Here is a 24,053-nt window from a genome sequence, read left to right on the forward strand (position 1 = left end):
AAAGACATCGTTGATACAATTTTTACCTGAAATTAGCTTTGATCTGAAAAAACCCAAAACCTTCTAGCCCTTGTAGTTCTCTAGAACTCGTACTGAAGAATTTAGGTAGTCTCGCGGACAGACAGAAATATATTATTTTACCTGTTACGACGGAAAAGGATACAGAAATAGTTGATTCCGAAACAGCTTGATTCGACTATTAGTTCATAATTTAATGATTCAACAAATTCAAGCTGAAAACTAACCTTAGACATGCGTAGCTTTATTCAAATTGACAGAAAGAAAATCATTCCGATTTTGTAGTGCCTTGTTTCCAATATTCCTTCATTTTGATCAGTACCAAATAAAAGTTCCATATTTGAATGACATCATTCGATTTTTATTGAATTTGCATAAAACTGGCGCAGATCTTGCGACTCTGCACCCTTTGCAATGCATAAGCATCGTTTGATTTACATACAAAGGGATTAAACATAGTAATTTAACGTTATAATAGGCAATAATCATATGTTCTAGCAATAGTTGTTTGTGTGTGTTTAGCATTCGTATTACTGCTGGCTCTTGTGTAGTTAATTAATTAAGTACCACAGCGTAAAATGGGCTCAACAAAAGATATGGGTGGCATACTTTTCTATCTCGACCCTTTATATTTTTGTATCCCATTTATTTTTTGGTTTGTTTTGTGTCTTTGTTTCAAGTGCATGGGCGCCACTAAAAGGCCTAGGGGGAATTTCTGGGGGTGTAGAGGGATCAATAAGGGTGAGATATTTATATATCCATACACATTTCACATACATTTACAATTATAATCGATTGGGGGGAGCAGGCGAAGATGCATTCGCCTTTCACTTTTCAACACACATTTTTAACGTCATTATCCTACAGTTGCCGGTTCCATGGACTAAGTTGCGCTAGTTAACACAGAAACTACAAAAACGCTAACCCACAAATCGGATAGCTCGCGAAATCGATAGGAGTTTTAAAAAAAGAATTGGGGTTTGTGTACGGTGCCAGTTTTCCTTTGCCATATCTAAGCCGCTGCACCGTTTACAATTTACAATTGGCTTAAGGTAAAAGTGTTCAATACATTTAGTTTTTAAAAGAAAATTCTCTTCAAAGCTAATGCAATAAGTTTGCGACTTGAAAGTGTAGTAAACGGATATACAAAGTATATTTTTGAATACCATTACTTCTTTTTTGAAGAAAGTGATTGACTAATACATTTGAGGGAATACTTTCAAGTCCATAGTGATTTCGAGAACTCTCCAAAACAAGTTTGCGTTGATTTTTCGTGTGCTGGGCCTGGGGAATAGAGGGTGTTGGGATCGGGTAGCGTTCGAGCCTCCTAGCCACCCACAACGTATTTACAAGACGGCCACTGGAAAGCCTCCAGGTGCACCTAGTAAAAGAATAGCAGCCGTTCCTGGGCAGAGGCGGAAAGAAGGCGCCACGATCGCTTGATGCTGACATACTGTATTAAGGCGCGTATGCTGATCAGAAAGCCAAAGGCGCAGATCAGCCACCAGAGCCAGGAGTTTTCGTGCGAGGCCAAGTCCGTCGAGTGCTTCACGATCAGCGTCCATTTGGCCAGCGACAATCCGAATCCCGACAATGCTCCATATCGGGCGGCGATTGTGTGACAGAAACAGGTGAGCATCAGGAAGCCGATCCAGTTGAACAAAAAGGCCACAATGAAGGCCGTGATGAACATGATGTCCGTGCCGAGCAAGTTGTCGGTGGTGGACAGACTATTTTCCGGATCGCTGGCATCGATGGCGATGAACGTGAGTGCCGGCTGGGCGGATCGCACAGAAGCGGCTCCATCGCGCAGCGGATTCGGCGGCAGTAGCGGATTCGGCGGCGGCGGTAGCTGCTGCGAGGAGGGCAAAGTCAAAAAGGCGGGCGGCAGCTCTCCGTTCAGCGACTTTTCCATTTGAACCTCCTCGTACGTAGGCAACTTCCCATGTATCTCTGGCGGCAGTTGTGCATTCATAAGGTCCGCCTGGCCCGGCAGCTGCACCTGCATCTGCATCGGGATCTGACTGGGATCGGGTGTGGCTAGGGCCAGCGGTGGCATCTGAGCCGGCAGTGCCACCTGCTGGCCATGGCCCACGTTCGCCTCGTACGGTGGCGGAGCACTGAAGTCCGCCTTTGGAGGTCCCAACTGATCATCCCCGGGAGACGGCTGGTTGTTGTGCGGCATGACTGGAAATTACAAACGAAAATCGGGAAAATTAATTCAGTGCTTAAGGGGTTACAAAGTATATACATTTTTTTGACAGCCTAAGGTGCCGTCTCAAAAAAGAAGATTCTTAAGAAATTCTTTTCTTTCTTACATACTAAATTTAAGATATCCTTTATTTCGTGTAGCTTAACATAACATGATAAGCTTTTCACACAGAAGCCTAGATCATCTGTTTAGTATTTACATGCATCTCTGAAATAAAAGGAAAATCAAGGCCATGGTGAATTCCCAATCAAATTATAAAGGAATTCTTAGAAATTTGCATTATCTAAATTGAAAGTATAGCAGGTGATTTAGTTCTCGCTTTTATTGACGATATTAGTTCACGCGTTTTTTAATAAAATTAGGTGTATAATAAATAAATGGGCGGCTAGCTGCCAAAATTGCATTGAACTATATCTAGATTTATTTTTATCTCTCTCTGAGCAATCAGTTTTCGTTCGTTAATACTTGATCTAAATGTGTTATAGGCACGTCAGTAGGCACTTAGAACTACGGCATTCGCCATCTCAATCAGATGGTAAAAATAATAGTTTCGTTTAGCAGTTAAAATAAACAGTTGGACATGTTAGACATTTAAAAACAAATGAGCAGCCAGGCTAATTAGTTAGCGCAAAAGTTCGTTGCAATGCCTGGGGCGATTGGAGGCTTTCGCTTGAAGGTGGGCCTCCTCCAGCGATAGGATGCGGCAAGGGCCAAAGGGACGTCTCACTGGGCGCAAGGGTTGCAAGCCATCCACCTCGTCCATGCCCTCGTTCTGACAGCCACCGTCGGTCGTTGTGGTTGTGGTGCTGTCGTGCAGTTTTTGTTTTTGCAGCTTATCGTGTCGCAGGTACAAAACCACACAGCACATGGCCATAAACAGAAGTGCCAGCGTTGCTCCGCTAACAATGCTGGCCTTCTCGAGCATCACACGGTTCCTGGTTGGCAGGTACGAGCCATCAATCTCCTTGTACTCGCACCTCGGTCCCATAAATCCCAGCGCACACTCGCAGTTGTACAGGATTTCATTGTGGATCTTCACCGTAAAGCAGGTGGCATCGTTCAGGCAATACCAGGCGGCATAGGTCGGTGGACAGGCGAAGATCGGGAAGGTGACATTCGGCCTCGGCGTTGTGGATATCTCCACATTATCCGGCGGCAGGATCGGTGCAGCTGTGGGCCGCGGCTTAGCGATGGCACGCGAGGAACAGGCGGCGGTGAGCGGTAGGTAAGCGCCGATTAAAGCGGTGGCAAGCAACAGCAGATCCTGGGCTCGCATCTTGATCTTAACTCATGGCAGCTTACTTGGGAATGTGGCAATGCAGTGTGAGGTGTTTTGTAATGTGGAATTCTTGGCTTTGGCTGGCAGGCGGCTGCAAAACAAAAACGAAGTGCAATTAAAAACAAATCAAAAATGTAAGCGCGTGTTCGGGTCTGTGTGGGTTAATTGCCTGCCTAGCACCGCCAGCCGCCTCCTTCTCACAATTACAACCTATGCTCCTCGACCTAAGTGAGAACGAGAGAAACAGAAAATCGAATTTCATAAATTTTTAACAACAAAATGACATCGTTTATTTACCTGGCCGGAATCGCGAGCGGAACCCAAGCGGCTGTGGCACTTGCACAGCCTGCATTCATTATCAATTGGTTTTTCTGTTTACACTCTCACTTAACATAACGTACACTTCCGGCACTTCAATATATAAAAACGGTTTAATACAAAATGTATTTAAACGTATTAAAAATTGACTTAACCTTAGGATTTTGAAACGCCTTGTTATGAACAAGTACAAGCTTCATTAGAATGTAACTGATCCAGTTGGGTATATAAACAAAATAATTAGAAAGATATTCAAAGCTGTTTATATCAACAGAAACGATATTGAGTAATTCTGCTGAAACAAATACATTATTTGTAAGCAACAAGCGACCATTTGAGTGGGCGTATAACAACATAAACAAATAGGTGTTTGTCTTAGTTGTGATTCAGCTTTCGCATGGGTATGTTCACAATAACAGTGTCGTTTTCAGAAACACTCATTTTCGGAATACCACTTAACGTTAATTAAAACTTTCCAGCTGCTCTAACAGATCAAAATGCTTTGAATAAACGCTAGGCATGCCAACTTAACTGTCTATATTTATATTAAGAAATATGTCAGTGAAATTTAACTATTTTATTATTCAAACATGCAATATATTAAATTATCAATCAAAACTAAAGTTATATTCTTCTACAGTTGACTTGGAAGTGAAGAAGTACAATTCAATCAATCACGAATTAGATACAAATATTAGTATTTAGCATTTGATTCCTAGGACTCTCGTCACTAGTCAGAATCTTAATCCACAGTGGCGAGTCCTTGGACTGAACCGAGTCCAATCGCTCTGTAAAGCTTTACGGAGCCCACAGCCCCATAAATCTTTCTCTTTTCCTCCCATCACATGTGTGGCACGCACCTACGTCTAAAAATAACAACAACAATGCTTACGAGTGAAAGTTGACAGCTGAAATGGCAGGAGAAGAGTGCGAGTGCGAGTAGGGCAGTGCGACAGTCGCAACACACAAATGCAATTAAGATGACCTTTCGGTCAATTGAAATAAAAACGGAGCCAAACAAGCAAAACAGAAATAGTTCAAGCCAATAAAGAAACTGCGTGAGTGGGCTTAAGTTGGCCCTAATTTTTGCGAGTGCATGTATGGGGTTTTTATAGTTTTTTTTTATATCTGTGGGTGTGTGGGTGAGCCGGACGTAAGCTTGAATAATGAGCTAATAGACGCCAACGAGCTAAATGAGCACCTGGGGGCTTATCAAAAATTGACCTCAAACAGCAGAGTACACAGAAATAAACTTTGATATCATATGCTAATCAATTGGATTGTTGTAAGTATCGCAATACAAAAGGATTTGGTTTTATATGGACAAAATAATTAACTTGAATAACTTTAAAATACTCCAATAAATATAGGAAAACATGAACAGTACTATCTGTATAATTCAATTTACGGGTTGCCAATTTTGTGCGCAGGAATATCTAAAATAAAGTCAACAAGGAGAAATCGTATTGATAAGGTGACGAATACCATCCACAGGTGCGGAAAGCATGTGGATGCTAGGCAGTAATTACAGTTACCTGTGGATGAGTCAGATGTGCGGGCATTTGAAAAATTGCAAAATTGCACGAAACCGAGAGATTGTATATTGTACAGTTGAACTTATCTGCGTTTTGCCAATACATTTAGCAATATCATTTTAAATTAGAAGATTTCGAGGATTTCACAATTAATCCCAATGTAAAGCGACTGTGCTCAGTCTTATTTCTTAACTATTCACTAACAATGGGGCTCAAGTACACTTATCGTTAACATGCTACAAAGCTGGCATAGAATTAATTTCAATGTAATATATACAAAAACTTAGGTAAGGTTCTCTGGAAAATACGCTTGTTTTTCCATTGCTGAGAATTATTATAGAAGTTTAAACGCGACTAAATCGATATTATTAGTTGTTCGTTTGCTTTTAATGCGTATGCATTCGCTTAAAACGCATTTTGATTCTTTAAATTAAATAAAAAAGCTAATTCATTTCCAAATGTCAACACATGGAATTATATTTGAAACAGATATGAGAATTTTTGAACCCGAACTGTAATTTCAAAAGAGTTTTCGTATTAAAAAACAAAAAATTATAGAACTATTTTTATTTGGTATCTATGGAATAATAGATTGTTTGTCGTAGCCAAGTTTTACTGTCTCTGCGTGTATGTAAAAAAAGGACGGGAGAGGGAGTTAGAGCGCTTGAGAGGGAGAAAGCAACAGGGCCGTGACAAAAGGCGTTGGAAATTAGCGAATTGCCGTGGAAAAGTAACAACGCAGTTTGAGCCAGGTTTTGGGTTTCAGCCGGAGTTTGTTCGGTGATAAGAAATTTAAGCGCGTGGACAGCTGCCAAGCAGCAGGTGTGCGCGAGGGAGAGGGCAATAGAGGAGGCATCACTGGAATAAAGCATGAAGTAAACCAGTTAAACGGGACCGGGAGCACAAGAGAGAGGATGAAGATGCAAGCGGAAGAAGCTGAAGAAGATGCAGATGGAGCCGTCTGAATGGAAGGTCTCTCAAGGGGCAATTTCCTGGATTGAATGAAAAACACACAAACACCGACAGATGCAGTGGTATTGCAATGGAATAGAGAAAGAATAAGAGCAGGGGCGAAGAGGGGAGGCGGGCGACTGCGAGAACGAGTTTCCAAGCAAACGGCGCTTGTTGTTATTGTACAAGGGCAAATGAATTAATTTACTAGTGTAAATATGAATTAAATAAACAAGTACACCGACACACAGGTAGACTTATCAGAGTGTGCACTTTTTTTTAGCATTTAGCACCTGAGTGGCGAAATCTAGCAGAATTAAGATTATTAATGTGCTAAACAAAACATAAACACATGTACACACACAAACGCACAAGTTGGGCTAAAGTGCTGAGGAGGGGGAGAGAGAGCCTTAAATCTTCAGGAGCGCTCCTGTAACGGTTATTTGTTTCCCTTTCTTCGCCCTTTCTTTTGACGTCTATTTCTGTACCCGATTTTAATTCGATTTGATTCTAGTTCGTCTTTTCTGTGCCATGTTCTATTTATTCACCTTGTTTTCTTCTATGCGTTGGTCGATTGCGATTGCGTTCGCTTTTCTCTTTTGCGCAGCGCTCTCTCACGTTTCCGTTTTATTGATTTTGTTCGAATTTTGTTGACTTGTTGTTGCCAAACACGCACACAGCTAATACTGTTGGTTTTTTGGCTGAACTGCGACAGTATGCGTTTCGCTATCGAGTGGCTTCACTGTACGCAATTAAACTAATTTAAAACTGGGCTCACTTCGCGAGCGAAGCGAAAAAAACAAATGCACAACCACGAATAATCTTCGATTTCTGAGCTAGTGGTGGCCAGCTGCTGGGGAGTCCGTATCGATTGTAGGGATGAAAGCGTGATAAGCTATCGAATCACAGGAAATTAGGCATTAACATCGGAAAATAAGCTTGCGTAGTTACAAAAGTGTCAAATTGCTGAAATAGATATCTAGAAATAATATTAATAATTCTTTTAAAGCTGTTGAAAAATTGGTTTAATTTTCCAATTCAATAAGCCCTATACTGAATACCCTAAACGATGAAAAGACAAGGCAAACCGAAAATAATCGATAAGTCTGAATAATGTTATTTTCCGTTCTCCACATCACTAAGCTAAGAAAATTTTGTAAACAACGACGTGGACGTAGTAAATTTAATTAGAATTTAGCCACAAAAATGCATAAATATGCGATATTTCTTCTACTGGCGTTAAGTGTAAGTTATGTCTGAAGCCAAGACACGTTTATAATCTATATTTTATTCCCTACAGTGCCAGCAAATCCAAGCCGAATTGACGGCCGCCGACTGCCGGGCGTTGGGTTTTATTAAGGCCCAGTTAATGTGCTCCAGTTGCGAGAAACTGGATGATTTTGGACTGGATACCATCAAGTGGGTTCAATAACATTTAATTAGTCGAGCTTGCTTTAATCATTCCATATATACACATGCTAATTGTTTTAATTAATCTCAAAATCTAATTAGATCAGATGCCCTTTTTTTATTAAGCCGATTTTAATATTTCAGACCTCAGTGCAAGCAATGCTGCACTTTGGACCAACAGCCAGCGGCACAGAGGACATATGCCAAGGCCATTCTGGAGGTGTGCACCTGCAAATTCCGGGCCTATCCGCAGATTCAGGCCTTCATTCAAAGCGGCCGGCCTGCCAAGTTCCCCAACCTGCAGATCAAATACGTAAGAGGACTGGATCCCGTAGTCAAGCTCCTAGATGCCAGTGGCAAGGTGCAGGAGACGCTGTCCATAACCAAGTGGAACACGGACACTGTCGAGGAGTTCTTCGAAACGCATTTGGCCAAGGATGGTGCCGGCAAGAGTTCGTACAGCGTGGTGGAGGATGCCGATGGAGATGACGATGATGATTACCTGCGCACCAACAGGATATAAAATAAGCATTCCCAAAACTGTAGATTAATAAAATCATAAACAAAATTATAGACAGTACCATTTTCTCTCAAAATTATATTATATTTTGTTAAATATATTCTGTCGAAGAGGTTTAACTTATTTAATAAAATAAAAACTTCTGGGATATCAAACCACTGAATTTAAAGAATAAAAACATCAAGATCAAGGATATAAATAAAATTTACTTGCAATATGAGAGATTATTCTATAACTTTACAAATTAGATTTAGTTTTTAAAAGGTTTTAGAGCCACTGCAAGGTGGCGCATATTTCCGAGCTTTTCTACGCGCCACCGCGGAAAAGCTGTGCACACAGTTTGGGAGTAACTGGAAAGCCAGTTACTGCAATGCGACGCCGTGGGAGTTTTGGATTCATAAGTACAAATTAAATCATTTTATTTGTTATCTTGTTATCGATGGCAAAGGAAAGTTCCCGGCTGAGGCAACAAATTCGCGGCATTGTAGCCGAAATTCTTATCGCAAAGACATCACACCACCCCCCTCCCCCCTTTGTGGCCGTCAGCAGTGACGTAGTGGACTCACATGGTGGGGGTCCTCAAGTCGATCAATATTTGATCAGCCTGCTGGAGTAATTGTGGTAACTGAAACGGCAAACAGCATATTTCTGCCCGCCAAAATCGTAGCTGATGTCTATTTCCGATGTGTGACGCAGCCTTGACATCGCCGTCTTTCCGCTCTCTTAATCTTGTTTTTATCCGGATAACGCGCATGAGCAAACAGTTCCTAAGTCAACCACAATCATATTATAATGGGATCGGTGATCTGAGGAAACATCACCGATATGTAATGACAATTTAATAATAATGTTTTGCCTATCACTTTTACCTTAATAACTTCATCCTACTTTGAAATACTTGGATCAAATGTTTTTAAAGTAATATGAACTACAATGTTTTAAAAGCAAATCCTGAAAAAGAGATATATTTCTTAAATGTACTAAAAATGCTATTTGATATTGGGTTTGGAAGTAATGTAATGATGTAAGCTGTGAAAAGTTTAAAATATTGCACAATGTGGATCATGTTATAACTGATCTCCATCAAGTTAACTTAATATAAATTGTATTACGGCATGCAGTTTATTTGGATGCGATGATTATAAACAAATACAACAGTATTTATGCAAGTAAACGACTAGCTATATTCGAATTTTGAGAAATGCATAACAAATTCCATGATGCTCCTACAACTGATTACAGCATCACAAATTCAGCATTTCGAGCGGTAGAGCGAAAAGCAAATAATATTGTTTATAGGTCCACTATCGCCTGTTTACGTTTAATTACAAGTATACACTACTATACATTATTAATTCTTAAGTGCTGTCCTTGTTGTTTGTTGTTGCAATCTAAGACGCCTTTCATGATGCTACAATGGAATGTAGTACGTCGAGTTTGGAGAATGTTTCATCGTCCTTGCACCACTGTGATGGACCCTTTATCAACGCTGCCCTTGAAGGGACTGCAGCCAGTACGTGTGCCAATACAATCCAATCCAAATCCAATCTCTAACGTCAATGCTGGGCCCCTCTGATGCGTATAGATTATTTTTAGCCGCTGCTATCACACGCAGACCCCATCGTACGGATATATGTACAGTACAAATGTATATCCAGGGACAATGTACCCCCAAATGTACGCACTTTGGGCACGTGCCCCGCCTAAATGAAAAGAACAACAAATGTACTATTTTATTTTAAAGGATCTGGGGGGAAATGTGTTGGTGGCAGCTGAGTAGGATGTCAATATGCTTGCTAAAATCTGAAAGTATATGTAAGCTGTTCAAGAAACTAAAGCTAATTTGAATATTTTCAAATATTCTATTATATTTTTGAAACGGTTATAAGAATTTGGAGTTGAAGTAAAGAAGTAAGCCATTCTCACCTAAGTATGTGTACTCAATTTGGATGTCGTCTCCCAATTAAGTACTATTAAAAGGGTAATTACTAAAACATTGACGTTCTAGCAAATATAGCATTTTCTGTTTTGCATACTGTTATCAATCAATGGCGAGGCGCTGTAATCAATACTAATTATTTGCTATTATGATTACTCTTGCGCACGCACACACACACACAAACATACAAAACCGAGGTATGCATTACAATTGGAATCCGAGAATTTCTTGCGTTCTTATCAATTGTGTGCCATATAAGCAACTAGGGTGCATTCAACTGGTCCGTGTTGCAAAAACTACGATATATATGTACTTTCTGTATATAAAATGAATTTACAACTGGCATCAAGAAAGTAGCAAAAACTAAAACTAGATGCCTAAAAGCTGTAAAACCCAGCAGGACTTTCATTGTTAAGGGCCAATAATCGACGTTGCTATTGAAATATCTAATGTAAAAAGAAAAAAAAATTGGTGTTTATGTGAGCCACAATATCAATTTCCTTTACCGCTGCTTACTATAAACGTATGACTTCTCAAAAATAAAGTTACCTAAGATAAGTATATATATAATTTACGTGATTTAAAAAACCTATTTGCTTGACCGCTGCTGTGCCCGAGGCACATTGCCAGCTGGCTGCAGTAAAAGCAATAGCAACACAGCAATGTAGCATTGTAGAAACAGCAATGGCAATGTCCCCAAAGACCCCCCGGGAAGTGGAGAGATTGGAGGAGCATGGACGGATGCCGAGTGCTGGAGCTGAAGCCCCCATGCTGGAGGAGCTGAATAATGTCGGCCGATTCTGGGTGCGGATTGTAAACTGGGAATCGAATCTGTTGTTGTTTCTGCTGTGCGAATGCGAATGGGAATGCTGATAACATTTGCGCCTTTCGAGTGGCTTGGGGGTGATAACGATAATGACGTTATCGTCACAGCGTCATCACTTCCAGCTAACCACACACTCACAGATTTAATTTCATGCCATTTTAACACTTAATTAAGATCTAACATGAACACGAAATAATAATAAACAGTCAGCTATCTCGCCCTAACGTTTTCCGTTCGTTTCTGGCGCTTTCAGTCGGTACAGTCGTACCCCCCGAAAGATGAAGATGCTCGGTACGCTCAACCTTTGTTAACATAACAATTAAACATGCGAGTGTGAAAAGTAAACATAAGCAGCCATAAACGCCAGCGAAAACATTTCAATTAAAATGCTTCGATTTCAGGTCTAATATGGAGGCTTGACTGTATTGGCGTTATGCTTTTCGTTTACTACATGTGGGGATTGCCCTTTACCGTTATACCTCCGATATCTGCTCTCCCACGCAAACTGCCGTTTTGCTCTCTCTAATCTAAACTCTCTCTCTCACTGAGAAAACAAATCGTAATTTTTCAAATGAGATCTGGAGATATTTATGTTTCAAAACATTAGCTAATAAATCAAATACCAAATAAAATCTAAGAATTAAATTATTTGCGTTAACAACAGGTAAGTTTGTTCGCAAAAAATATATGAAATATGGAAAGACAGCTAAAAATGTTTCATTTGATACATGTTTATCCAGTTATTCAACACAACCTATGCTACTTTTATTAAGAGTCAATAGCTCTCTGAAGGTTTTATCAATATTTTTCAACGACACCAGTCAGATTCAATAAACAAAATCAAATATGTCAATATAATTATGGAAAAGCTGTATTCTAAATATTATTTCTAAATTGGAGTATAACTTTTCTTTCTGTGTGGTTCATTAGTTTAGTTCCTGGCTTGGAATCTCTCTCTCTCTCTCTAGCTTTGTTTATAAGTTTAAGGCTGTAAAGATCGAAAACTTGATTTTGGAATTACGAGCAGCTTGTTTAATTTATTAAACCCAGCTGACGTCTTGCGCATTTATGTGAATAATTTGTTATTTGCTCTCCGGATCCCTCGATCCGTGGCACATGTGCAAATATGTACCAAGCAGTCTGGAAAGGTAGTAGAATCCGAAAGAGGAGTATTTTGCCGTAGTGCCCCTCCAGTTATTCAATATGCCGCATTGAACTTTGACTACTAATTTAGCACACACAAAGCGCAAACTGCGTCGCGCCTTTTAACAAAGACACAAACTACTCACTAACACACACACACATGCCTTTTGGGAGAGCGGGCGAGCAATTAATGAATGTGCTCGATTACTATTTTCTATAATTTACATAATTTTACGTGCCATCATTCGAACACCAAGAAATGCAGTCGCCCACGTAAATGGAATTTCGGAGCAACAGGTGGTTGGCTTGTTCAGTACAAAGAAAAATTAGCTAAGATAATACTGATAATTCATCAAAAAAAACATTAGATAATATGTAAATTCATAACACAACTCTTGGTAAGATCTAAATAAAAACTCGCAGTTTTTTCTGGACTTTAAAATCAAATTTAAGATTTATTTGAAACAAATAACTGTGTTATTACATTGAATATAATCTTATGGCTTATTCTCCTCGGTTCTGCGGTATTTGTTGCTGTTGTTGATGTACCTTTATTTTTATAAATGTAATTATATATTACATACACAATTACTTAGTACGTATCGTATAATAATAATAGTATAATTTATAATTAGCATTTCTCTCTCACTTATCTAGTATTATTATAATTCTTCAAGATTTTCATTTTATTTACGTGTATATTTTAACACAAAGCAGCAGAGACAAATGTTATCGATCTATATATATATATTTTGCGCGTTTCCCACATAAATTACATTTTTAAATTACATTTATATATGTATTTTTCTTTTTCGTCGCTTTTTGTGTCGCTTGTAAAGTTTTTCTCGTCTCAATTAAGTTTATGTTATAACTAGAGTTTTACATCGATAATTAGAAAAAGGAAATTTTTTGTTGGGGCTGTATTAGCAAAAACATCTTTGTTACTAATATTTACCATTATTACGAATAGTTATGTATGTATGTATATATGTATAAGAAGTTCTGGTACTCGAATTAAATAAAACATTTTCTCTTTGCACTTTTGAAGCTTATTGGTTTTGTATTTTTTATCCCACTTGTATGATTTTATAACAATTGTTAAGTAGATTTAGACTCAATGATTTGTGTGTGTGTATATGTTTTACAGATTTCGTATTATTTATAAACAGTACATATTATGCAGGGTTTACGATCGCCTTATACTAACTATTTCATTCTCCTTATTGTTGGTTGGTGGCCATAAAGCTTTCTTTGATTTGATTCTTAAATTTTTGTTGACGTTCGTAATAAAATGATTTGAAAAAACAACGGATTGAAGTTGATTTGGGTATTATGGTAGTAGACAAAGTTTCATGCTTAAGTGTTCGGAAAAAGTTTTGTTTTTTGAAAATCCTATCTACTATTGGTTAAAGACTTGTAAAAAATTTCTTTATTTTTTGAGTTCGCTTTTGATTCTTGTTGATTTCGTAAAATTTGTCGGAGCAGAAAACTGGATTCCAATTGTGATCTGCACTTGTGCCTGGACTATTAACTCTATATGCATAGACATATACTCTATATCGTTACATATGCGTTTGTCTGTATGGTTATATACTCGATTAGTTTGTGATACTGCGTTTATGAAGAAAGGTCTCGAATATACATCTATCTATCGTTTTTCTATTCGAAATATTTTCGCGGGGGGCTCTGAAGACTTTGCAGCACTGAGGGGATCGGTTTCGTTATCGGCATCTTAAACTCTAGTAATTGCTTCCACGGCACATTGGGATTATAATATGGGTTGGGTGTAATTTTAATTAATGTGTAATTAGCTAACTATTATCTGGATCAAACAAACGAACGGAGACGGGTTGAATGGCATATCCGAATGGATAGTTATCAGGACTTCCAATGCTCAGAGGGGCTGGCTGTTCCAAATCCTCCTTCCTCTTTCCAGCATTCATCATTTTCGTTTAGAGAATATAATTTTGGTCGTTGGTCTAAGACACTTTTTGGTTTCAATCCTTTTCGCTTTCTTCCCCATAGTTATTGTATTATATACAGAAATTAGAGCTTAATTGTGTAAATTGTATAGTGACTTATGTGCGTAGTTAAGTAAAATCTGAGACTCGCTGTAAAATATGTTTCGCTTTTTCAGGGTGCTAGGGATTTTTGAGGAAAGAGGGTGTAAAAAGACACTCAAGTACACTTAAGGGTTAACAATTTGTTAATTTTTTTTATATTTTTTTTTTTGTAGGAGCTAGCTACGAAAGCACGGACGATAACGAGATAACAATATTGAGGACTGTTAGAAAACTTTCAGTTTCAGCATGAATTTGCGGAAGTGAATTTATATCAATTTTGAACTTTGCAATCACTCTCGTCAGCATTTCCGAAATTAACTTAATTCACATTAAGCTTGTAAATCCTGAGCTTAAGTAATATGGCATTTAATCGAGAAATGGCAAGTGAATGCGTTTAAGAAACTTAATTCACTTCCTCATCTGTGTTAAAAACGAAAATTCCATCAGTTGTGTTAACGACAAAAATGACTTGCTGCCTGCCTAAAAAAAGAAATTGCGCACTTCCTCGTCCAGGTCACTGGAGTCCACCAGGTCATCCATAACACCGGACACCAGAAGTTCCACAACTTCCAAATCTTTTTTGTCCTTGTCGCTAACTTGGGCTGCCTCTTCAACTGTTACTACTGCTGCTGCGGCTCCGGCGGCCTCGACTGTGACCACCTGTTCATCCGCCAGCGCCTCTGAACCGAGCAGCGCCTGGTAGTCCTCCTCCAGCAGCACTCCGCTCTCAATGGCCGCAACAGCCTCCTCATAGTATCAGTTGAGGTCGCGTCGAAAACTATCCTCGATGTTGGGATCGGCGATCATGATGGGGTTCTGGTCGGACAGCATCTGCAAGCCGGCTACGTCCATCTGGCCCAGATCCAGGTCGAGGGAGTCGAAGATCTCCCTGGTATAATCCGCGTTGGAGGAGTAATCACTAAAGATAATCGAGGGTATATTCGCTGTGGTCGGCGTGTGACTTTGCGAGGAGCCCTGATGATGATGTTGCTGGTGGTGATGTTGTTGTTGCTGCTGCTGCTGGTGGTTCATCACCACATTGGAGTTGGAGCAGGCATTGTGACTCACTGGCGAGCTGCTTGAAAGCGGTGAATTCCCATGGTGCGGCGAATGCATCGGCGAATGATGCGGCGAATGGTGCAGAGATAATGATAATTGCTGCTGCTGATGGTGTTGCTGCTGATGGTGTTGCTGCTGATGATGCTGTTGTTGCTGCTGCTGATGATGGTGGTGTTGCTGCTGTGGCGAGCTCTGCGCCGACATCGGAATCGGTATCGGCAGCGGTGAACTGGGGCAGCCCAAGGGTGAGGGCACAGGCGAAGTGGTTATTCCCAAAGGATCCTGCGCCGTGCCACCTCCACTACTACTATTGTTGTTCCCCGCTCCATTTAGATTTGTGCTGCCGTTGTGCGTGGACCCCACCACACCATTGCTCAACCCGTTGTTGTTCAGGTTGCTCACTCCTCGCCGCATGTGGTTGTTGTTCCCACTCGCCTCCGGGCTGCCACTCAGCTCGCTGAAGTCCAACATCTCCGGCTTATTGTAGCCGTTGGTCAGACCTCCCCCATTGCTGCCGCCCCCACCGCCCGGGCCACCACCTCCGCCGCCACTCAGGTCGTCAAAGTCAAGGGCCACGAAATTATTTGCGAAGCCCTGCTGTTCCGGCGAGGAATTGCTGTCGCCCAGCGAGAAAATCTCAAACTGATTGTGAAACGAGGTATTCAGACTGTTGTAGGAGTTATCAAACTGTTGCTGTTGTTGCTGCGCCTGTTGCTGCTGCTGTTGCTGCTGATGGGCCTGTTGCTGCTGGCGTATGGGACTGGCCGGTGCACTGGAGTGCAGATCCGTGGCCGATACGCTGCTCAGCAAGCCGGGCGAAGAGCGTGGACTAGGAGGATTCGGTGGCTGGCGGTAGTCGGTGGCATTGTGCGGTCCCAGCGTGGGAAGCGGGTTAAATGTGGTAACAGCTGCCTGCGTGGTGGCCAGATTGGTGAAGGACAGGTGCGGCGAGTTGCTGGGCTGTTGGTGCTGCTGCTGTTGCGTGTTTCCGGTGGGCGAGTGCTGTTGCTGCTGATAGGGCGACCCGGGACCTGCCCCGCCTCCTCCACCCGCCGGACTAAACGGACTGGGCGACTGATCCCGCTCGCGGCGGTGATTGTGCGGAGACATGACTGGCGACAGGGTTTGCTGCAACTGCTGTTGTTGCTGCGACTGCTGTTGCTGGGATTGCTGCTGCTGCTGCTGAGGTCCATAGTTCTGCAGGGCCGTGAGATCGGGCAGGGAGCCGGTGTTGGCAAAGTTGACCTGATCCTGCAGCGGCCGGAACACAGGATTCGTGAATTTGGCGTTGTTGTATGGCGTGTTCTGTTGTTGCTGCTGCTGCTGGTGCTGTTGCAGCTGCTGCATTTGGAGCTGCTGGTGCAGCTGATGCTGATGTTGCATCTGTTGCTGCTGTTGTTGCAGTTGCTGCAACTGCAGCTGATGGGGTTGCAGTATCGGCGACTTCCTCCGTTGCGCCTGCGGACTCATGGTCCTGTTTATCCCATGGTGCGGCGAGTGAGATCTTGGCTGGCCCGGTTGCTGATGTTGCTGCTGCTGATAGTTGGCGCCCATCGAGTTCACGTCGCTGTTGAAGCCCGCCACCAGCGCGCTTTGGTGCAGCGCCGAATCGGAGCTGGACCGCCGCCACAAACTCTCCGCCGTAGGTGGACCAAGAAGATGCGGATTTAGCTGGCCGTTGTCTAGGGTTTGTTGCGTGCTGCTGCTGCCGTAGGGCGAACGATCCTGCTTGCGCTCCGAGGGTCTGCGCATGGGACCCACACCCACGCTGCGTCCTCGGGATTCTCGATAAGCCGTCGGAGAACCACCGCCGCCTCCCAGGCCATCTGGCGAGGCTCCTCCGCCGCTGGCTCCACTGCCGGAACCACTGCCACCTCCGCCCGTCCCGTTGCCTGCGCCTGGCGAGGATTGGCTTACCTCCTGTCCGCCGACCAGGCCGTCTAGGATCTTTTGATTCGCCGGCGGCTCATCCCTTTTCGTGGCATAGACCTCCTTCATGATCCGCTCGAATTCCGCTGTGCCCTCCGCCTGCTTTTGCTTCTGCAGCGCGATCTTCTCGCTGAACTTGCGCGGATTGGCCATTGTGGAGATTGTGTCTGCGGTAGGAAGCTGTTTAGAAAAAGAAAATTATTAAAATAAGAACTATAATTTGGTGAAGGGATAAGATTCTTTGGGGTTTTTACTATCGTTTTGCTTTTGCCTACAACTTTATATATAATTTATTATTTAATATGGAATGCATTTGTTAGATACAGAAGATTATCTTGTATCTTAATATCTGCACGAATTTCTTATGTTTGAAAAGCGTTTATGATTTACATAATATTACCGAATTTACTAATTAATACATTTAATTACTAGTTTTCATCGAGGCTGTTTGGCAATCGACTATTATGAAGTTAGTTCACCGGTCTTAATTGGTGGTTTATTCTTGCTACTTTAACCAAAAATATTAATAAGCTATAATCTCGCTTTGTTTTGGAACCGTGAAAAGGTGTAGTATATGGCAATCTGTTGCCATAAACTAGCTCATCCATCTCAAGGCATTTCCGCTCCCCGAGCGCACACCTTTAGCCCCCTTTTTTTATCTGCCGGCGAAGGGCATGGAAATGTTTTGACAGGGGGGCGGCATCCAAACCGCCAGTAAAACCCACCCAACCCCCGCCAGCCGACTTGTTTTATCAATTTGTCAGTCGAGCGAGCGGCTTGCTGATAAGCCAGATACAGATACAAAACATTCGCCCGCTTGTTGTCCGATTCCCAGTCGGAATTCGCATTCGCATTCCCCCATTCCCATTCGCTTTCGGGTTCGGATTCTCATTCCGATGGCGATGCCGATTCGGGTTCAGATTCGGATTCGGATTCGGATTCAGGTCCACGCCATGCGTAGTAATGTTTGCCCGGTTGTCCCGGTCTCGGGGCCCTCTCTCTTTACTCGATTTTCAATGGCATTGCATAACGAGTGTCATATGTACGAGCATGTGTATATATGCGATATATATCTGCCGAGCGTTCAAAAAGGGCGGGAAAATGCGACGAGCAGGGCGCGCAAACAACAAGTTTTTATAGTTCTTTGAAAGCGACTGTTTGGGTTTGGGTATAGTCTTTGGGCTCCACGAATGGAATGGGGGCATTTATCAGGGGGGGGAGGGGCCGACTTTCGTCGCCACCTGCAGCTGCATTATGCAAATGTCGCGAATTGCGTAGCAAACGAAATAATCTTTCTCTTTCTTTTTGCTTTTTGTGTTTTTTCTTTCTTTTTTTTTTCAATAATTTATTCCGGTTCCGCGGCAGTGCAAAGTTGAAGCTCACAAGAGCGTTGTTGTTTTGGTTTTTATATGCGCTCACAACTGAAGGGCATTTTTAAAAACAACTTTTAGCCACGTTTTCCCAAAATTTTAATCCGATACATGATGCTCAGATTATGCTCCACATATTTGTAGCTTCGTTTAGAGTTTAGACTAAACTGATACCATAAACCAGTTTCGCAGCTTTTGTCATCTTTTCGATGAGTTTCGATCAATTATGATGATGATACTACTCGTGCGAACTGGTGACCAATAACCGCTCAAAAAACAATCTCAGCGAGCTAAATACAAAAGATACTCTTTATCATTCGCAGACACAAAATGTATCTACAGATATTTCATTGAAAAGTATTTGTTGCCGAGCAGATAGTTAATATACTTAGTTAAGAAACAGCAAAATAATGATATAGCTTACGATGTAATAATGATTGGGCTTAATGGAATGGCAACATAATTATTAAGTAAGGATTACAGAGACACGCACATTTTAACTTTATCAAATTGAAAATATTGCTCACAAATGCGGGAAATATTTTGAATGTCACTGGCATTACTCACTACCACGTTGATTGCTTTAAAAGCTGGGAAATTCAGTGCTTTCCCAAGACATTCCCCACTGCTAAGGTATTCTAACAATCTTATATGTATGTAACTAACTTATTGAACTCCACCCCTTCTTCAAAGCCTCATTAGTTTCCACCATTAGCTAATTTAACCTTATCGATTTCTTATTCAGGCTGAGAGAAGAATGGCTCAATTAAATCGATTAAGGTAATTCCTTTTCTTAGCTGTATCCACTGCATAACTTTTTATCGCAGATTTCTCTTTAATTCTAATTTATCATTTTGATTTGTTTGCTCGGGGGGTTCTTGGAACTAACGTTTGAGTTAAAATATTTTGCATAAAAGTTACTCAAGTGTTCGTTTGGTTGTTTTGTCGACGTGTTAATTCCAGCTAAATGCTTACTCATTTTATATATCGTAACTTTATATTTATTTAATGTGCGAAAACTTTGCTTAGTGATATACTCAGAAAGTTTAGTCTTTTACTTTACTGAAGACAAATCGTTAAATTATTTGCGAAATAAACATATTGAGTAATCATCTTATTTCTTCAAAACTTGTGACTTGAAAGGCGTTTAGAACGTCGAAAAAATTCAGAATCAGCTATTCAAGTTGTTTGTATCCTTGTACGGGTAAAAATGCACCCATAGTTTGCTTATCAATATCCAAATGAGATACCCCATTCTCATTCAAATGAGTCCCACTTCGTGACCATCTCTATATCTCTATATATATCTCTGTAGAACCCTATGCGATGACTAATCCAAGCAGATATCGGAAGTGTAAGGCCCATTATGGCTAAAACGCGATGCAGGAGCAAAGAGATTTGAATGCGGCTCACACTTTTGGCCGAGCCGGCAATTGCGGCCATAAAAAGGCCGAGCACGCCTCAAACTAAACAAAGGTAGATATTACTTTACTTTTTGGGAGGGACTGGACTTTTTTTTTTTTAGGGGGTAGGCAATCAAAGGGAGGGGTGCTGTTGGGCAAAGCGGAAATATTCCCACGAATCGATAATGACATTTAATAATTATTTAATATATTGCGGCCGATAAAAATGGTGGTCATTTGCCACAGGAAAAAACAGCTGTATATTTAATCGATAAGAACAGACAAACAAATACTATACTTTGTAAAGAATCATTTATTTATGTTGAATACAAATGAATTATAATTGTGTTAATTTACGAACATAAATCTTTAAAAATAATGGTATTTCCAACGGAAATGAATTATATATTTGGCTTGTTAAACACAATTAAATAAATAAATAAAATGCTATAATTTAATGTAATTATTATTATATTGGTCAGCATATTTCAAAACAAAAAGTAAGTTTTTTTTTCTTTCCGTGCAAATTTTTGAGTGTGAATGGCCCATTTTTCCGGGCGCTCTCTCTAGTTGTTCCTTCTTCTCCCCACTTATCCTTCCATATCTCTCTCCCATTCTCGTTCTCCCCGTGGGGAGATACTCCTGGGAAACCCTTATCAGCAGTTTTTTTATAGCCACTCGCGTTCCTTGGAATTTTTGAATAATTTCGATGTTTGTTTATTTATCGCGCGGCGCAACCGCAACAGTTGAAAGGAAAACTGAGAGGGAGGGGGAAAACCATTTGCAGAAACGTGTGCGAAGCGAAGAGGCGGCAAAAACAAAACGAACTGCAAAGAGGGGGCGGGCGAGGGCGTAACTTACATTCTCTCTCGTTCGCCGCTAACTCCGATTGGATCTCTTGCTCTCTCTGTCGCTCTTGTGCTATGCAAATTGGATTCTTGCTTGATTAAAATCTCATATAGAAGAATTAAGTTTTTGGCGCTTTTTATTTGTTGTTATTGTTATGGCCTTTTGCGTTATTTTTTTTGTGTTTTTTGCGTCGCTTAATAAAACCAGATTTGATTTTGAGTTGTTTGCGAGCCGAGAGTTGTTAAATCCAAAAATCGGTTTGCTGGGGGATTATTTTAACAACTGATTGTTTTTTGTGTGTTATTTCTCCTCGCTCTTACACACACACACACAGCCGCACGCGCACGCACACTTCGAGAGGTTTATTGTTTTAACGCAAAACTGCGACGTTGTTTTTTTTTTTATTTTGCGCTCTCAGCTGGTTGGCACTTTTTGCGCTATTTTTTTTTGGTTACCGCATGAAAAGTGAAAAACTTTCGTTGCGCCTTTGACCTCTTTTCACACAGACACACGCACACACACACTGCTAGGCGGACGAATGTGCCTCTAATTGGGTGTCCAATTGGGATTACAGCACGCAGCAAAAGCGGCGGCGTCGGCCGATTCTATATTGCATTTCCTTGATTTCTATATATTCTTTGCCCCGATTTTTTGGCTTTTGTTTTTCGCACACCAATGGAAAAGCTCACCAACACACGGACACACGCGGGCACACACACTGGCACGCGGGACTGTGGATTTTTGCGGGCAACGGGACTTCTACCGTTGTGCACACTCACTCCGCAGCAATCTCGTATTCTTATTTTCGTTTATTTCGCGTTTTTTATGCCCCTATTTTGCTCTGCTGCACTCTCTCACTCGCACAGAGAACAACTTATTATTGCTGCTGCTGCTGCCTCGCTTCTTCTTCTTCGCTCATCTTCGTCGCTGTGATGGCTCTTCACTTTTTCGCTTTGTTCTGTGGTTTTTCCGCTTTTCCGCGCACGCCGTTTTAATCGCGTGTTTGTCGTGCACTCGTTCAGCAATTGCGCGTCGCCTTTTTCAACGTTTTTTCCACGTTTGTTTTGTTATTTTTCCACTTTTTCTCATATTTTCCTCTGCTTCTTCGATATCAGGAGGTGTATTGGTATGAACCTATCGGGGCCATCGTTCTCCGATACTAGCCAGATATCGGCTATCGAGTTTAAAATTGGCCAGCCATGCAGTGTGACCAGAATTTGATTGAGACAAAATACATCGCTGCCCAGCGAACAGGTGATGTGTTGGAATTTCTACCAGATATTTACAGCCAGGGTTGTCACTTCTACTTTATATAAGTGCACGTATATGATATTCTAGACATATTTTTAAGTGCATCATATTGAATAAAAAATACAGCTAAGTGCGTATCAACATTATCAACATTTACTTTTGACTGATCAAATATAAAGTGGGTTAAAACATTATAATGTGTAACATAAATTAATTATAAATTGTTGGAAACAGCCTACTGCATGTTTATGTTACGCGTATATATTTCTTAATATAATATTCTTAATATATAATTTTAACGGGAATCGATATAAATAGAAAAATACGTTTGAAAATAACATATCTTGGGTTTCGATGTTTTTGATCAATCGTCGTGCTATCGGTGCGAGTCCTCACTTTTAGTTGCTGGACGGGGTTGGTGTCTTGGCATTTAGTCCAATATGGTGTCTCCGCTAATTTAGATTCGCAACGGAATTTTGAAAATAAATATTGATTTGATATAACTAAATATTAATTATATAATATACCTTTATAATATATGCTGTCGTCTTTGAAAATAATTAATATACACAACACCTTTCCTTAAGCAGGAACATTAAAAATAGATAAACAAATTTTATTATTATTTTGCTGTCTCAAACTATCCGTTTTGTTGAATTTGACAAAGCATATTTGTGTGGTTGCATTAGTTATTCTGCCAGCGTAATTAATGTATATTAAATTCAAAAGTTCTTAATCTATCATATTAAATGAACCAAGTGGGCGGAGCAATCATATAAAATTAAATGCAATTTAATATGCCCATTAGAAGCTAAAATAAATCATCAAAAATGATTTGGATTTCGTTTTTGGGCGCTTAAATTGCATCAACCAACACATTCAAATGGGCTTCGTTTGCGTGTGTGCGTGCGGGTGTCTGTTGTGTGTGTGTGTGTGTAAACGTCTGTTTCCCTTTCCGTTAACATTTTGTGTCTGGTTTCCGGCGTTTTGTGTGCGCCATTTAAAATTGTTTTCCACGATACGAATCTGCCCAACGCTCTCTCTTTCTGTTTCGTTCCCGCGAATGGCGAAAATTTTGCTTCTCGCAGACACTTGAAGCAGGAATTGGTAGCAAATTGGCGGCCTCGGGGTTACGAAGACATTTAAGGGCCGACAAGGAAATGGAGAAATAAAAAAGAGGGCCAAGAATAAGGCCAAGAAGTCTGAAGAAGTAGGAGGTACTAGGTAAATTGTGTGCAAGCGATAGAAATCTCTCAGAATATTTCCTGTTTTTTTCCTTCTTTCATTCCTATTCAAAATATTTGCCCCTTTATTTGCCTCTTTCCTTGTTCCTTAAACTTCTCTGTTACCATTCGTTTCGTGCATTTATTCCAAATTCTTTCATAAATATTTGCGCCCTTTGTGCGCTTAATTCATTCATCAAACTGTCAAATGAATGTCAAAACTAATAGAGCCACCACTTGCCCACTTCCTCCCCATAAAAAAACAGCCACGAAAAGGTGCTCAATTATTGAAATGAATTAGTGGGCGCCAGTGGGTGGGCTTAAGCCGATTTCTCCTCTTCATTTGCTTTTTGTCCAAACATTTTCCTACAGCACGTTTTATGACATAAAGAGTGGGTAAGCTCCTTCAATGAGCTTGGACACTTAATTGGAGTTAATTTCGATTTAGGGGTGCTCAGTAAGCAGTATTATTGGATTCGAAGAAATAATATATAGGTAGTCATATTTTATTTAATTAAAGTGTATACGATATTGATATATAATGAAATATAATATGATGAAAGTATTATAACATAACACACACGTTTAATTTTTTTGAAATAATAGGTAGTTTAAATTCAAATTTTAGGATGCTAGCTAAGCATTAATACAATGTAAATATACTGCAATATATATAATATATATATATATACTGCAATTTTCATAGGCAATTTTCTGTACAATTTTCCCCAAACAAATGCGATACTCACTAGCAA

The 24,053-nt window shown here is 40.7% G+C and overlaps 4 protein-coding genes across 4 annotated transcripts; 1 reads left to right on the plus strand and 3 right to left on the minus strand.

Annotated features, from left to right (window-relative positions):
- Window positions 1-357: 357 nt before the first annotated feature.
- Window positions 358-7,001, minus strand: LOC6738490 (NEDD4 family-interacting protein 1-like). The gene is made up of 2 exons (XM_016169328.3): window positions 6,862-7,001; window positions 358-2,205 (listed from the first exon to the last, which is right to left on the minus strand). The coding sequence occupies exon 2, from the start codon at window positions 2,201-2,203 to the stop codon at window positions 1,400-1,402; it is 804 nt and encodes a 267-aa protein (XP_016032336.1). The 5' UTR covers window positions 2,204-2,205; window positions 6,862-7,001; the 3' UTR covers window positions 358-1,399.
- On the minus strand, window positions 2,535-7,001 carry LOC6738491 (protein spitz). The gene is made up of 2 exons (XM_016169327.2): window positions 6,862-7,001; window positions 2,535-3,600 (listed from the first exon to the last, which is right to left on the minus strand). The coding sequence occupies exon 2, from the start codon at window positions 3,504-3,506 to the stop codon at window positions 2,853-2,855; it is 654 nt and encodes a 217-aa protein (XP_016032337.1). The 5' UTR covers window positions 3,507-3,600; window positions 6,862-7,001; the 3' UTR covers window positions 2,535-2,852.
- Window positions 7,002-7,400: 399 nt separating this feature from the next.
- On the plus strand, window positions 7,401-8,296 carry LOC6739659 (selenoprotein F). The gene is made up of 3 exons (XM_002076517.4): window positions 7,401-7,558; window positions 7,614-7,732; window positions 7,868-8,296. The coding sequence occupies exons 1-3, from the start codon at window positions 7,520-7,522 to the stop codon at window positions 8,244-8,246; spliced, it is 537 nt and encodes a 178-aa protein (XP_002076553.1). The 5' UTR covers window positions 7,401-7,519; the 3' UTR covers window positions 8,247-8,296.
- A 4,678-nt stretch (window positions 8,297-12,974) lies between these two features.
- Window positions 12,975-22,072, minus strand: LOC27206216 (alpha-protein kinase 1). The gene is made up of 2 exons (XM_016169326.3): window positions 20,837-22,072; window positions 12,975-17,382 (listed from the first exon to the last, which is right to left on the minus strand). The coding sequence occupies exon 2, from the start codon at window positions 17,353-17,355 to the stop codon at window positions 14,971-14,973; it is 2,385 nt and encodes a 794-aa protein (XP_016032338.2). The 5' UTR covers window positions 17,356-17,382; window positions 20,837-22,072; the 3' UTR covers window positions 12,975-14,970.
- Between the last annotated feature and the right edge of the window lie 1,981 nt (window positions 22,073-24,053).

The sequence above is a fragment of the Drosophila simulans genome, chromosome 3L (genome assembly GCF_016746395.2).
Source record: "Drosophila simulans strain w501 chromosome 3L, Prin_Dsim_3.1, whole genome shotgun sequence".
Lineage (NCBI taxonomy): Eukaryota > Metazoa > Arthropoda > Insecta > Diptera > Drosophilidae > Drosophila > Drosophila simulans.